The 17,023-nt window shown below is 46.7% G+C and overlaps 1 protein-coding gene across 1 annotated transcript in view; it reads right to left on the bottom strand.

The window, feature by feature from the left end:
* The window catches only part of LOC100277287 (uncharacterized), a 63,978-nt gene that overhangs the window by 13,211 nt on the left and 33,744 nt on the right, over positions 1 to 17,023 (bottom strand). Inside the window, 2 exon segments of the mRNA NM_001150897.3 lie at positions 11,581 to 11,703; positions 11,888 to 12,169. Of these exon segments, the coding sequence (NP_001144369.1) occupies positions 11,581 to 11,703; positions 11,888 to 12,169 (405 nt within the window).

The raw sequence follows: 17,023 nt of genomic DNA, 5'->3' as shown, positions 1-17,023 counted from the left end.
CCGTGAACACGGCGTGCCACGCCATCAACAGGGTCTACCTTCATCGCCTCCTCAAGAAGACGTCGTATGAGCTACTAACCGGTAACAAACCCAATGTATCGTACTTTCGTGTATTTGGGAGTAAATGCTACATTCTAGTAAAGAAGGGTAGAAATTCTAAGTTTGCTCCCAAAGCTGTAGAAGGGTTTTTATTAGGTTATGACTCAAATACAAAGGCGTATAGAGTCTTCAACAAATCATCGGGTTTGGTTGAAGTCTCTAGCGACGTTGTATTTGATGAGACTAATGGCTCTCCAAGAGAGCAAGTTGTTGATTGTGATGATGTAGATGAAGAAGATGTTCCGACGGCCGCTATACGGACCATGGCGATTGGAGAAGTACGGCCACAGGAACAAGATGAACGAGATCAACCTTCTTCCTCAACTATGGTGCAACCCCCAACCAAAGATGACGAACAGGTACCTCAAGTGGAGGCGCTTGATCAAGGGGGAGCACAAGATGATCAAGTGATAGAGGAAGAAGCGCAACCGGCACCTCCAACTCAAGTTCGAGCGATGATTCAAAGGGATCATCCCGTCGACCAAATTCTGGGTGACATTAGCAAGGGAGTAACTACTCGATCTCGATTAGTTAATTTTTGTGAGCATTACTCCTTTGTCTCTTCTATTGAGCCTTTCAGGGTAGAAGAGGCCTTGCTAGATCCGGACTGGGTGTTGGCCATGCAAGAGGAGTTAAACAACTTCAAGCGCAATGAAGTTTGGACACTGGTGCCTCGTCCGAAGCAAAATGTTGTGGGAACCAAGTGGGTGTTCCGCAACAAACAGGACGAGCACGGGGTGGTGACGAGGAACAAGGCTCGACTTGTGGCAAAAGGTTATGCCCAAGTCGCAGGTTTGGATTTCGAGGAGACTTTTGCTCCTGTGGCTAGGCTAGAATCAATTCGTATCTTGCTAGCATATGCCGCTCACCATTCTTTCAGGTTGTTTCAAATGGATGTGAAGAGCGCCTTCCTCAACGGGCCAATCAAGGAGGAGGTGTACGTGGAGCAACCCCCTGGCTTCGAGGATGAACGGTACCCCGACCATGTGTGTAAGCTCTCTAAGGCGCTCTATGGACTTAAGCAAGCCCCAAGAGCATGGTATGAATGCCTTAGAGATTTCTTAATTGCTAATGCTTTCAAGGTTGGGAAAGCCGATCCAACTCTTTTTACTAAGACTTGTAATGGTGATTTGTTTGTGTGCCAAATTTATGTCGATGACATAATATTTGGTTCTACTAACCAAAAGTCTTGTGAAGAGTTTAGCAGGGTGATGACGCAGAAATTCGAGATGTCGATGATGGGCGAGTTGAACTACTTCCTTGGGTTCCAAGTGAAGCAACTCAAGGACGGCACCTTCATCTCCCAAACGAAGTACACGCAAGATCTGCTAAAGCGGTTTGGGATGAAGGACGCCAAGCCCGCAAAGACTCCGATGGGGACCGACGGACACACCGACCTCAACAAAGGAGGTAAGTCCGTTGATCAAAAAGCATACCGGTCAATGATAGGTTCTTTGCTTTACTTATGTGCTAGTAGACCGGATATTATGCTTAGCGTATGCATGTGTGCTAGATTTCAATCCGATCCTAAGGAGTGTCACTTAGTGGCGGTGAAGCGAATTCTTAGATATTTGGTTGCTACGCATTGCTTCGGGCTCTGGTATCCAAAGGGGTCTACCTTTGACTTAGTTGGATACTCAGACTCCGACTATGCTGGATGTAAGGTCGATAGGAAGAGTACATCGGGGACGTGCCAATTCTTAGGAAGGTCCCTGGTGTCATGGAACTCTAAGAAACAAACTTCCGTTGCCCTATCCACCGCTGAGGCCGAGTATGTTGCCGCAGGACAGTGTTGCGCGCAACTACTTTGGATGAAGCAAACCCTCAGGGACTTTGGCTACAATCTGAGCAAAGTCCCACTCCTATGTGATAATGAGAGTGCTATCCGCATGGCGGAAAATCCTGTTGAACACAGCCGCACAAAGCACATAGACATCCGGCATCACTTTTTGAGAGACCACCAGCAAAAGGGAGATATCGAAGTGTTTCATGTTAGCACCGAGAACCAGCTAGCCGATATCTTCACTAAGCCTCTAGATGAGAAGACCTTTTGCAGGTTGCGTAGTGAGCTAAATGTCTTAGATTCGCGGAACCTGGATTGAATTGTAGCATACATGTAGTTATGCTTTTGATCATGTTCCTTTTTGCATTATGTTGCTTATTATGGTGCTCAAGTTGTACAAACACTCCCTGGACCTCACAAGTCCGTTGCAAAGTGATGCACATGTGTAGGGGGAGATGTGTTACAACTTGACCCTTTGAGACTAACCATGTGCTTGAGTTTGATAATTTAGTCTCGAAGGAGGATTGAAAGGGAAAAGGTGGACTTGGACCATGAAAGACTTCCACTGCACTCCGATGAGAGGGTAACTAATTCCAAGTTCATCTCATGAAATCTTATTGCCATTTGCTCTTAATTGAAGACTTTGGTGAGGCAATGGGGTTAACGGGCCAAGATTGATCCCGTTTTGGTGCTTGATGCCAAAGGGGGAGAAAATAAAGGCCAAAGTGATAAATGGATCAGCTACCACTTGAGAGATTTTGAAAATAGTAGAATAGAGTTTTTGTTTTGTCAAAAGCTTTTATTGTCTCTTATTGTCTCTATTTTCAAAAGTTGGCTTCTTGTGGGGAGAAGTGTTGATTATGGGAAAAAGGGGGAGTTTTTGAAATCTTTGATCAATCTCTTTTGGAATGACTCTCTTTATACTTCAACATGTGTGTTTGACTTAGAGATAGAGATTTGAGTTTGATTTGCAAAAACAAACCAAGTGGTGGCAAAGGATGATCCATATATGCCAAAATTGAATAAAACCAATTTGAGTTTTTATTTAAAGTGATTTTGCACTTGTTCTAGTTGCTTTATATTGTGTTGGCATAAATCACCAAAAAGGGGGAGATTGAAAGGGAAATGTGCCCTTGGGCCATTTCTAAGTATTTTGGTGATTGAGTGCAAACACAAGGGCCTAAATGTGAAAATATGCTCATAGATGAACAAAGTGTAAATCACAAGTAAAGGTATGTTTCTAAGCCTTAGTACATTAGTTTTGTGTACTAACATCTTGTCTAAGTGTTAGAAACAGGAGAAAGAAGAAAAGAAAAGAAGTGGAGAGTGGCTGTGTACAGCCAAAGGCTGCTTCGGGCTGAGGCACCGGACTGTCCGGTGTGCACCGGACAGTGTCCGGTGCGCCAGATCAGCGCAGCGCAAACCAGCCGCTCTCGGGTTTTTCTCCGGCGACTTCGGCTAAAATTCACCGGACTGTCCGGTGTGCACCGGACTGTCCGGTGAGCCAACGGTCGGCCGGGCCAACGGTCGGCCGCGCGATCGGCGCGCGACACGTGGCCGAGCCAACGGTCGGAAGGGAGCACCGGACTGTCCGGTGTGCACCGGACTGTCCGGTGCGCCAGATCTGCAACGATCGGCAACGGTCGGCTTCGCTTTCTATGGAAACAAATCGGGCACCGGACAGTGTCCGGTGTGCACCGGACTGTCCGGTGCGCCACGAGACAGAAGGCAAAGATGGCCTTCCAGATTTGTTCCCAACGGCTCCTAGCTGCCTTGGGGCTATAAAAGGGACCCCTTGGCGCATGGAGGAGTATACCAAGCATTCCTTGAGCACTCTTGATCACTCACACATCAATCTCGCGCACTTGTTCGACATTCTAGTGATTTGAGCTCCGTTCTAGTGTGCTAGTCTTTTGAGCTCAAGTCTGGGTCTTGTGTGTGCGTATTCGCTGTGATCTTTGTGTCGTGTGTGAGTTGCTAATCCCTCCTTTGCTCTGTGATTCTCTGTGAACATCTTTTGTAAGGGCGAGAGGCTCCAAGTTGTGGAGATTCCTCGCAAACGGGATTGAGAAAAGAAAAGCAAGAACACCGTGGTATTCAAGTTGATCATTGGATCACTTGAGAGGAGTTGAGTGCAACTCTCGTCCGTTGGGACGCCACAACGTGGAGTAGGCAAGTTTTGTACTTGGCCGAACCACGGGATAACCACTGTGTCATCTCTGTGATTGGATTCTTGTGGTTATTGTGTTTTGACTCCTCTCTAGCCACTTGGCATAAACTGTGCTAACACCTAATCAAGTTTTGTGGCTATAAGTTTAAGTTTTTACAGGATCACCTATTCACCCCCCCCCCCTCTAGGTGCTCTCAGTCGTCGAGCGGCGCAACCAGACGGTTGTGGGGATGGCTCGGGCTCTCCTCAAGCAGAGAGGAATGTCAGCTGTCTTCTGGGGAGAGGCGGTGGTGACAGCGGTTTACATCCTCAACCGCTCGCCCACCAAGGCTCTCAACGGGATGACACCGTACGAGGCTTGGCATGGGCGCAAGCCGGCGGTCTCTCACCTACGGGTCTTCGGCTGCCTCGCGTTCACCAAGGAGCTTGGCCACATCAGCAAGCTCGACGATAGGAGCACCCCGGGGGTGTTCATTGGCTATGCGGAGGGCTCGAAGGCCTACCGCATCCTTGACCCAAGAACACAGCGTGTGCGCACGGCGCGCGACGTAGTGTTCGATGAAGGGCGAGGATGGGCGTGGGACAAGGCGGTGGACGACGGCACGACTCCGACGTACGACTTCACCATCGAGTACGTCCACTTTGAGGGAGCTGGGGGAGTAGGCAACTCTTCTCCGAGCAGGTCTACTCCAGCCCCCAAGTCTCCACCGACTCCAGCGCCACACTCTCCAGCTCCTGCTACAACGAGCTCTTCACCACCACACACTCCAGCCACGACTCCGGCTACAGCGAGCTCTTCGCCACCACGTACTCTAGCACCGACGGTACCCTCTCCGGGAACGTCCTCTCCGACACCAGCTTGTGTCGAGCACGACCCAGTGGAGCTCGTGACCCCTCTGTCCCGCGACGAGGAGCGCGTCGACGCGTGCTACGACGGCGAGCCGTTGCGGTATCGAAGGGTGGAGGGCCTTCTCATCGACCCGTCGGTGCCAGGCCCTGCATCTCACATTCTGGCAGGAGAATTGCATCTTGCATGCGACGATGGTGAGCCTCGGTCTTTCGCGGAGGCCGAGAAACATGCGGCTTGGCGTGCCGCGATGCAGTCGGAGATGGACGCGGTTGAGACGAACCGCACTTGGGAGCTCGCTGATCTCCCTCATGGTCATCGCGCGATCACCCTTAAGTGGGTGTTCAAACTGAAGAGGGATGAAGCCGGCGCCATCGTCAAGCATAAGGCTCGCTTGGTGGCACGCGGTTTCTTGCAGCAGGAGGGGATCGACTTCGACGATGCCTTTGCCCCTGTAGCACGGATGGAATCCGTGCGACTCCTCCTCGCGCTGGCAGCCCTGGAGGGCTGGCATGTTCATCACATGGATGTCAAGTCGGCGTTTCTTAACGGCGACTTAAAGGAGGAGGTCTACGTACACCAGCCGCCAGGTTTTGCGATCCCTGGCAAGGAGGGCAAGGTGTTGCGCCTGCGCAAGGCTCTCTACGGCTTGCGACAGGCACCAAGGGCGTGGAATGCCAAGCTGGATTCCACGCTCAAGAGGATGGGTTTCATGCCAAGCCCGCACGAGGCGGCCATCTATCGGCGGGGCAATGGAGAAAATGCCCTGCTGGTGGGTGTCTACGTCGACGACTTGGTGATCACCGGCGCCAAGGATGCAGAGGTGGCAGCGTTCAAGGAAGAGATGAAGGCCACCTTCCAAATGAGTGACCTGGGGCATCTCTCCTTCTACCTGGGGATTGAGGTGCACCAGGGAGACTCCGGGATCACACTTCGCCAGACCGCCTATGCCAGGCGCATTGTTGAGCTGGCTGGGCTCACCGACTGCAACCTAGCTCTCACTCCGATGGAGGAGAGGCTGAAGCTGAGTCGCGACAGCACGACGGAGGAGGTGGATGCTACTCAGTATCGGCGTCTTGTGGGGAGCCTTCGCTACCTCGTCCACACACGGCCTGACTTGGCATACTCCGTCGGCTACGTTAGTCGGTTCTTGCAGCGACCGACGACGGAGCATGACCAGGCTGTGAAGAGGATCATCCGCTATGTTGCGGGGACTCTCGACCACGGTCTCTACTACCCGAGGTGCCCTGGGGAGGCACACCTTGTCGGGTACAGCGATAGCGACCACGCCGGCGACATCGACACCAGCAAGAGCACAAGCGGGATCCTCTTCTTCCTCGGCAAGTGCCTCATTAGTTGGCAGTCGATCAAGCAGCAGGTGGTGGCCATGTCCAGCTGCGAGGCCGAGTACATAGCGGCGTCCACTGCTTCGACTCAGGCGCTCTGGCTGGCTCGACTGCTCGGTGATCTCCTCGGGAGAGACACTGGAGCGGTGGAACTCAGGGTGGACAGCCAGTCCGCTCTGGCATTGGCCAAGAACCCCGTGTTCCATGAACGGAGCAAGCACATCCGGGTGAGATACCACTTCATCCGTGACTGTTTGGCAGAAGGGAGCATTCATGCGCGCTACATCAACACCAAGGATCAGCTTGCAGACCTGCTCACCAAGCCCCTTGGGAGGATCAAGTTCCTTGAGCTTTGTTCCAGGTCCGGGATGGCTCAACTTTCCCACAAGACGACGCACAAGACTTAGGGGGAGAATGATAGAATAAGTCATGTGGTCTCTGTTTTGTGGTGAACAGGACAGCAGCACAGCAGTACAGGACTGCAGCACAACAGCATCTTTTGACTGCTGCAGCACAGCAGCAGTGCAGTTGAGTGCAGTTGGAGACAGTCACCTTTTGACTGCTGCAGCACAGCAGCACCTTTTGACTGCTGCAGCAGCAGGACAGTAGCAGTAGCTGGCAGTTGCAGTTCTTGACTGCACTTTAGCAGTAGCTGGCAGTTGCAGTTTTTGACTGCACACTTTAGCACTTTAGTATCTAGAGGACAGCATCTGTGTGCTGCGGTGTGTAGTGTGTAGTGTAGTGTAGTGCAGCCCCTAGGGCTATAAATATGTGTCCCCAACCCCTCTAAGGGTATGGCATTGTGTAGTGTTTGAGGAAATAAACAGAAAATTGCCCCAACTCATAGTGTCATCCTCTGATGAGAGTTAGAGTCCCTCTACTTACAGGCCGCACACGCGTATGACCGCACTGCCTTTCGCATGCACGGCACCAAGGCCATCCTCAACTTCCCCAACGAGGTTGGCACCCGCGCGCCGACATCTAGGCCCCGCCGTCGCCCACTCTGGCGAAGAAGGCAGACACAACCACCACAAACAAGAGGAAGCGACAGCTGGTGGAGGACGCCGACATCGACATTTGAGGTGGTTGCGGTGGTGAACAAGGCAGCGAAGGTTATTGATGAGGTACCTACTTCATCGTCGTCCCAGGGCCAGACATCATGCGCCTCTCAGTTGTCGTCCATGTCGACGCACGAGACCACAGCGACCGCCTCGTCGACGTTGACATCTACTTCGGAGGAGACAAGATCAGGTGTTGTGGGGCTCCCTATGAACGAGCTTTGCCTTTAACAGAGGAGAAAACGTTCGGACGCGATGTATCGGGTCCGTTTTGACCCATTAGGACTTAAGTGAGACCCAAACAGTGAATAGAACTTTAATAGACACACTTTAAAAGTATATGGACCGGGTTGACACACCCGCACAAGTTTAAGGTCTGGAAGTGCACTTTACTCATGCAAGTATGCAACCATTGTCTTTGCATCTTTTATTTTACAATTTCCTAGCTTAGGGTTCCAATCAATATCCTTAACTACGGGTGCTAGTTTACTTTCAGTAACTACAGCTAACCTATGTGACAATGATATGGTATACTTTTCATTAAATAAAAATAAAAGTTAGATAATTATTATATCGCATAACGAATTAACTAAAAATGCTATATCAAACACAACAAATCAAAACCCCATACCCCTTGTTGAAAACAAAACAATAATCAAATTTCTTGATTTAGTTTAAGTTTTTATAACATTGATTTAGTTTTGGATCAAAAGTTCAATGATTTTATAGGTAGCCATTAGTGGATAACTTAACTCATTTGACCAATAAACAGTTGGCTATGTAATTGTTAAGTTAGGTTGAGTTTTGGGTTTTGTAGTATGGGAAGAGATGTGTCCTCTTTGTTTAGTCTAAAGCTCTAATAGGATTCGATTGCGTAGTGATCCTAGATAAAGATGTTTTTATTTTGAAAATCAAAGTTTCACCATACTGGGCTTTGTGGACCTAATTAACAAGAAATTTGAGGACATTGAACAGAGAAGACCTGAACAATGCTAGTTTTTAAAAGATTTGGTTGATCTGTTTTGTTGGACCTTTCTGTATAGACGCTGACCGTTTTATATGATTTTTTACTCTCATATCTCATACCAGTGATATAAAAAACATTGTTACTTGCTTTTCATAAAAAACATCTTTTTTTCAAAGAAAATATATCAAAGAATTAAATTCTCAGACAAGCACATAAAAAATGGTTGAACAATGAATCATACCTCCAGTAATTGCACCGCTGAAGCACGAACCAGAACGACCAGACATTTGGGATGTTTTTCTTCATTTGCGAGTAATCTTTCAGAAAGGGACACAAATAGGGATGGCAATTTAACACGCAAACCCAAAACCCGACGGGTACCCGACCCGATGAGTGCGGGTACGGGTGAAGATTTTGACCCGCGGGTGCAACCCGCACCCGGCCCAATGTTTCGTGGGTGTGGGAACGTGTTTCTATTTTAACCAGCAGGTGACCCACACCCGACCCGAAATTTGGTTCATTCTTTATTTTGCACAAAAATGATTAATATACAGTAGTAATTATTTTAAATAAGTAACTTGGCTAATGATTCGTGAAATGTTTTGTTGCTGCTCAACGTGAGAAGGCTTAGAATACGTAGATATAGCTCAATTATTGTCGGTACTTAAAAGTGACCCGAAACCCACCCTAAACCCGATAGGTTCGGGTGCGGGTTTGGAATTGTACCCGCACCTCGCGGGTGCGTTTAGGTAGACTTCACGGGTGCGGTCACAAGCGGGTTTTTGTTTCACTCGACCCATTGCCATCCCTAGACACAAATGTATTAGAACCATGGTACAAAATTGCCAGCTATAGCGACAAATATAGCGCTTTTACTACAAACACACTAAGAAAACTATCTTTCGCCGCTACCAGAAGATTGACGCTAATCACAGTAATCAGCGGTCTAAATCCGCAAAATAGGCAGAGCTCGACGCCGCTAAGTGCATGTGGGGCTGTTGGGTTGAACCTTCCGGAGCGTGTGGGGCTGGAGTTGGGGGCCCAAACCAAGGGCACTGGCCTCTGCGGTTCTTCCTATCCATTCACATGTTTCTCAAATCCAAAAAAACTCCAATCCCATAGCCAGCTTCTGCTGCGAGCTTGAGACCAACAACGGTGGCACCCGTCACATGCTGCAGACACGACCAACTGACCAAGAACTGCTATAAGCCTACAAGCAAGGTGGTGGCTACTGCTCCAGCAAGCAAGGTCCACAGTGGTGACCACAACTAGCATGGGGGGCAACAACTCCTGAGACTTCTGAAGACAATGGTGGGAGGATAAAAAAGATATTGCTTATGTGGATTAATCACTGATTTCTGCATTGATTTTCCCAAATCCGCTAAATGGCGTAGCGGCCGCTATAGCTCATTATTGCCTTCCGTAGCTGCTCGACATCCCTGTCGCTAAACATTATAGCAGGCAATTTTAATCCCTAGTTAGAACTTGAGTGTGTCCTTGGGCCATTAATACTTGCTGCTCTAGCCTCCTCCGGTGTGGTGTGGGCCAATATTTAATTGTAGTAATGATTAATTGTTGGCCTAATTCTGACAATTACAGTGTGGAGCCACACACACACACACCTCCCTCACTCCGCCATGCATATGGATACAAATGCATGTGGATATGGACAACCGGTGAATATCGGTACCTCCCAAGTCCCAACGACAGGTCTACATGCATTCCATCCTTCTCGTACCTTGTTCTGCCGGCGGGGATGTAGGGCGGCAAGGTGACGCAGGCGCACGGCGCCAAGGCGGGTAGCGTGAGTGCCAAGGAGATCGAGTGGGCCGAGCGACAGCAGCAACGGGACGGAGCGAGGGGTGGCGTTCTGGTGGGGAGAAAGCTACGGCTGCGGAGCAAGCGGCAGCGGCGCCATCCGAGGCGGGCCGGGCCTAGGCCGAGTGGCGGTGGGGATGCGCGATTTGGGCGAGTTCGAGGGGTTGGGAACTTAAGAGAAACTGGTTGTAGAAATATGTGGCGCTACTGCAGACAGGTTAAGCTTCTAAAAAACAATATCCAGGCCTGCCAGGTAAACAAGCAGGAGATGAGGGTATGCTGAATAGTTTATTCTACCTGGTCACATAAGGGGCAACCACGGATGAGGCATCCCTGTTTGGCAGGACAGTCAACTGTCCAACACCAGTTATTGATGGCTAACAATGAAAAAAATTGCATTTGAGAGGAACCCAGCTTCTCCAAATTCGTTTCCATGGGGCAACTTTGTCCCCAAAAACAAAGATTGGTAGGCCGACTTGCTGCTGTAGGAACGCAACGAGGAAAGTTTCCATCGGTCTTGATCTGGGACATGTTGCTGAAGGACCAGGCCCTCTACCAAGTCCCCTTTATCTGAGTGATACAGAAGATTCACCAGGCCTACCGTAGATGAGAATGCTAGTATCTTGTGCCCCCACCACATTGCAAATAAGAGACGATAGCTTAGGATGTCAACATGATTCAGTACTGACAAGACATAACTCTGACCACTAATTTATGTTGTCCACTTGTCATATGTTCACAAATCTAGCCAAATATACTATGTGAAAGTATTAAGACATATCTACAATTCTACACATACACATACCAAGTTGGCATATGTTCAGTCAAGATAATGGATTGGAAGGTTATGGTGGATAGGGTAAGCAGGAACACTACCCCTGTTATCATCCATGGTTCTCTGCACATGCTTTCTCATTGAACATAAATAAAGTGAAGGGGAGTTTCGCTCTGAGTGTTTTGGTCATAGGTGATTAAGGGGGAAATTGCTGTAAGGGCAGGTTGTGTGGAATGTGGAAAATCGGAAGACACCAATTGTTTATCTGGTCAGTAAACTACATTTCACAAGCAGTTCAAAGTATGCCTTATATTTCATTTAGGAGGATAGAACTGCACTAGTCTCCAGCACACATAAAGACAAATTCCAGTTAGTGGACTAGTTGGACATTTGTTTTAATCTGCTATGTAATAAATAACCTTTATTCCACCAATAAAGGATACAGAGGCACAGAGAATGTGGTCAGCTAAAAGTAAAAGAAATAAGAATTCAAATGTACCAAGGAAATGTAGTTCAGTATAGAATAACTAACTGGAGGTAGCAAAAGGATCAGCAAGAACTAGGACTACCTTGAGCTTGTGTTCAAACGAATCGAATATATATATATATATATATATATATATATATTAGAAGTTTGACACTCATTACCACAGCTTTGATCAATATAGATAAACAAAGAAATGAATAATGCCACATGTTTCACGTAAGAAAACAAACCTGCATTGCACGCATTGATACCCCAACTAAGGATAAAGGATATACTACAAGCCTGAAACCAATTTCCTCAAGTTCAGCAGGGCTCAATATGGGAGTTTTACCACCACCTTCTAACATGTTTGCCTGAACAGAGTGTAAATGTACCCATGTGTCATGTCACTGATAGAGAAGGGAACAGCTCTTGAAGAAAATGTTAAAACGGCAAATGGACTAGTCATTTACATTGGTGTCTTTGCTGACCATAACCCTTGGATATCACAATTCACATGTAATTAGAAAAGCAACAAGAACATAGAATACAACTAACCATCTTTGGAACTTCTGGTGCAACCGCACAAAATGCTTTCATCTCTTCTACTGAAGCAAGGGCATCAATAAATAGAACATCTGCTCCAGCATCAGCAAATGCTTTCACCCTCCATAATGCTTCATCATGAGAAATAGCTTGGCGAGAATCTGTCCTTGCTACAATAACAATGTCAGAGCCACTCTCTTTCCTAGCATCTACAGCAGCTTTTATGTGCATGACAGCTTCCTCCCTTGATATGACTTTCCTTCCTTCAGTATGTCCACATGCTTTAGGTGCCACCTTAAAATGTGGAAGTCATTTTTTTCAGGATAAACGAAAAGATTAATATAAAACTGAAAGACTTCTTTCCATATTTTGATGTAACCTAAGTACGCAAATATAAAAAAGAAATAGGCAAGCATTATATTATTGCATCCTGTAAACAAAGAATAAAACAAGTCAATTGCATTACTTTTTTTTCTTGGGCAGTAGCAGAAGTATCTAACACATTATTGCAAATAGTGTCCGCTAAATATGACAAAGGCCACATGGGCTATTTTAGTTAAAGAGACAAAATAGATAATGATTGTGTTGCGACCATGTGATCTCAGCTTTAACTCTCCTAGATTTTGATTACACTAAGTACAATGCAGTGCGAAAGGGCCTCTAGCCGAGTTGGTTAGGTGGTCTGAGTAGCACTCCTTAGGTCCTGAGTTTGAATCCCAGTGGGAGCGAATTTCAGGCTGAGGTTAAAAAAGGTCACTCGTTGGTTCCCCTGGTCGTGTGCACACGAGATGGACTTACCTATTGGGACGGATCCTTGTGTAGGGCGGATCCTTGTGTAGGGGCTGGGAGGGCTCAAAGCATGAGTAAAGATCTGGCCTATAGGGGGCGGACCCTCATGTTGCACGAGGGACCAGCTTTCGTGACCTTTCTCGGTCAGGGCTCCGATTGAGCTTCTTAATATAATACCGTGGGGCGGTCTTTCCACTACCGGCCAGAGTTTTTCTAAGTACAATGCAGTAAAGGTCCATCATCAATTCATCAACATAGTCTTTTAGTCCTAAGCAAGTTAGGGTAGGCTAGAGTTGAAACCCAACAAGATGTCACCAAAAGGGGAATGAGAGAGAAAGGGGAGAGAAAAGCTTTTGAGAGCACTAAGAGGAAAAAAGTCCTAACCACGGTTCTGGCACGTGGATAACTTCTTTCCAAGCACTTCTATCCAAACACAACTCCATTGGGATATTACATTCCTTCAAGTCCCTTTTGATTGCCTCCTCCCATGTCAAGTTTAGTCGACTTCTACCTCTCTTCACATTAGTGTCACATCTTATGATGCCTCTATGCACCGGTGCCTCTGGGGGTCTCCGGTGGACATGCCCAAACCATCTCAACCCGTGTTGAATAAGCTTTTCTTCAACTGGCGCTACTCCTAGCCGATCGCTTATGTCATTGTTTCTTAGTCCAATCTTGTGTGCCCACATATCCAACACAACATACGTATCTCTGCGACACTTAGTTGTTGGATATGTCGTCTCTTAGTAGGCCAACACTCAACCCCATATAACATAGCAAGTGTTGGGACTATGCTTCGTCGCCGAAGGTCTTGTAGGAAGAAGCGGCTTTCGGCTGAAGCTGTTTGTATGAGATGGCCGGAGGTTCCTCTTCATAAAGCTTCGGTATTACAAACCGACTTAAAGATAGAATGACCTTTTAGTCCATAAAGGTCTGAGTCAATGTTGTAAACTTTTATGAGGGGCATAATTGTAATTCTTCACAGGCTGTGTCCTGTGTCTATAAATAGTGAACAGTATTCCTTTACTGTTCACGCATTCTTGTAATTACAATCGCATCGTTCAGGAACCAATCTTTGTCAAGGCAGAGGTATAACTATATTCAATGATTCAATATATTAAGTAAATATAATATGGTTCATTTACCTTTGATACCCTTTATTTTATGTTATCTTATACAATCTATTAAAATTCAATTACGAAGACTTAACCTTCGTAATTATATTCTCATCAACCTTCGTCCAAGGTTCATTATCCTCAAGGGAATAATGCCTCGTGGACGAAGGACGTTAATATTTAACATTTTATGTTGCCTTGTTCTTAATTCATAGCATTTGAGAACAAGTCTCCAACATTGGCGCCCACCTCCGGTGAACTCACTTCCACTTTTTTGAGCTGATGGCTTCGTTCAACGATAAAGCTGGAGCTGCTTCGGCTCCGAAGCTGCTACTCCCGATAACAGGCGGTTCATGTTCAGAGCCAGCCAACAAGAAGCAGAAGAAGGAAGCACAGAGAAGGGTACAGCATGTTGGGGTGCAAGGACCCTTCATCAAGTCAAGATGGTCTCACATTCCTATTACCTTCTCCCAAGAGGACCTTCAACTCAAGGATTACCCACACAACGATGTCATGGTTATCTCTTGTGTTATCAAAGGATTTCTGGTCCACAATGTCTTGGTTGATACAGGCAGTGCAGCTGATATCATATTTGCTAAGGCCTTCAGGCAAATGCAAGAGCCAGAAGATAAGATTCATTATGCTACACACCCTCTCTATGGCTTCGGAGGAAGACATATTGTAACACTGGGCAAGATCACCATGTCAGTGACCTTCGGGTTCATCAACAACACTAGAACTGAGCAAGTGGTGTTTGACATTGTTGACATGGAATACCCTTACAATGCAATTATTGGTCGTGGCACCCTCAATGCTTTCGAAGCAATTCTTCATCCTGCTTATTTTTGCATGAAGATACCTTCGGATCAAGGACCCATCGCTATTCATGGAAGTCAGGAAGCTGCCAGAAGGGCCGAAGGAAACTGGACTGACTCAAAAGCAATCCATAACATAGATGGAGCTGAAGCTTGTGAACAGTACAAATTCAGAAGGGAGAAAGCAGCTTCAGCAGATCAGCCGAAGCCCATGCTCTTATGTGAGGACATAGCAGAGCAGAAGGTGCTGTTGGGCTCTCAATTATCCGAAGAACAGGAGAAAACCTTGATAAGGTTTTTGTTCAACAACAAAGATGTTTTTGCATGGTCAGCCAATGATCTCTGCGGAGTTAATAGGGATGTTATTGAACACTCGCTCAATGTTGACCTATCCTTCAGACCCAGAAAGCAGAGGCTTCGGAAAATGTCTGATGATAAGGCCGAAGGTGCTCGTAATGAAGTCAAAAGACTCCTCAGTGCAGGAGTTATCAGAGAAGTAAAGTACCCAGAATGGCTAGCTAACACTGTTATGGTAAAAAAGGTCAATGGCAAATGGCGAATGTGTATCGATTTTACAGATCTCAACAAGGCTTGTCCGAAAGACGAATTCCCATTGCCAAGGATAGACTCCTTAGTTGATGCAGCAGCTTCGTCAGAGCTTATGAGTCTTCTCGATTGTTATTTAGGCTATCATCAAATTTGGATGAAGAAGGAGGATGAGCCAAAGACCAGTTTCATAACCCCTAGTGGAACATATTGTTATCTTCGGATGCCTGAAGGGCTCAAGAACGCTGGAGGAAGTTTCAGCAGAATGACTGCGAAGGTTCTCCAATCTCAGATAGGCAGAAATGTGCTAACTTATGTTGATGATATCATTGTAAAAAGCACGAAGCAGGAAAATCACATTGCTGATTTGCAAGAGACCTTCGCCAGTTTTAGGCAAGCTGGCCTAAAGTTGAATCCAGAAAAATGTGTCTTCGGAGTCAAGAAGGGGAAATTTCTTGGATGCTTGGTTTCAACAAAGGGAATTGAAGCTAATCCAAGTAAAATTGAAGCTATATTTCGAATGGAGCCACCAACTACAAAAAAGGGGCCCAAAGATTAACAGGGAGGCTGGCATCTCTTAATAGATTTATATCCAGATCAGCAGAAAGAAATCTACCATTCTTCGAAGTACTGAAATCAGTCGAAGTCTTTCAATGGGGACCAAGCCAACAAAAAGCCTTCGAGGACCTGAAGCAATATTTGATAGATTTAACAACATTAACTCCACCAACGCCAGGGGCTCCGTTGTTATTATATGTGGCAGCTTCGCACTCAGCGGTAAGTGCAGCACTTGTCCAGGAGAAGCTTGACGGCCAAGTCAAGAAGCAGGTCCCAGTGTATTTTGTATCTGAAGTTCTTAGTATATCAAAGAAAAATTATACAGAATTAGAGAAGGTGTTATATGCTGTTTTGATGGCATCCAGGAAGCTTCGGCATTACTTTCAAGCATACAATGTTATTGTTCCTTCTTCGCAGCCGTTGAAGGATATTATGAGAAATAGAGAAGCTACTGGGCGGATTGGAAAATGGGCTGCAGAGCTCAATGAATTTTGCATTGATTATGTGCATAGATCTTCGATCCAGTCCCAAGTGTTGGCAGATTTTATCGCCGATTGGACGCCAGGGGCTCAGGATGAAGAAACAAATAAAGATGCCGAAGTATGGACAGTGTTCTGTGATGGGTCTTGGGGAACCTTCGGGGCAGGAGCAGCTGCTGTGTTGGTCTCGCCATCCAAAGTTAAAACTTGTTATGCGGCAAGACTCGATTTCAGTTGTACAAACAATATTACCGAGTACGAAGCCCTGCTTTTGGGTCTTCGGAAGCTAAAAGCAATGGGAATCAGAAGGGTCATTCTTAAAACTGATTCCCAGGTTGTTTCGGGTCATATCGACAAGAGTTGCAAGGCTAAAGATCCGAAGCTTGAAAAATATCTAGACATGGTTCGAAGAGTCGAAGCTTCCTTCGAAGGATTTTCTGTCAAAAATATCCCTCGAGGACAAAATGAGCATGCTGATTTGCTAGCTAAGTCAGCAGCACAGGGGCTGCCCTTACCTTCGGATGTGTTCTTCGAAACAATAAAGGCACCTTCAGTGGAACTTCTTGAAAGAGCAGTCCTCAATATATCTCCTGTTTATAGCGAAGATTGGAGAACTGAGATCATCTCTTACCTTCAGGGTAAATTCCTTTCAGATGACGAAACTTATAACAGGAGGATATAGGCAAGAGCTCGTCCATATGTCATGATAGAAGGGGAGTTGTACAAGCATGGAGTTTGTGCTCCGCTACTCAAGTGTTTATCTAGAACCGAAGGCATAGAGTTGATGAAAGAAATACATTCAGGCCTGTGTGGATCTCACATTGGATCTAGGCCGTTACTTGGAAA

This window comes from Zea mays, chromosome 2 (genome assembly GCF_902167145.1).
Source record: "Zea mays cultivar B73 chromosome 2, Zm-B73-REFERENCE-NAM-5.0, whole genome shotgun sequence".
NCBI lineage: Eukaryota > Viridiplantae > Streptophyta > Magnoliopsida > Poales > Poaceae > Zea > Zea mays.
Note: the sequence above shows the minus strand (reverse complement) of the source record. Positions and strands in the feature narration are given on the sequence as shown.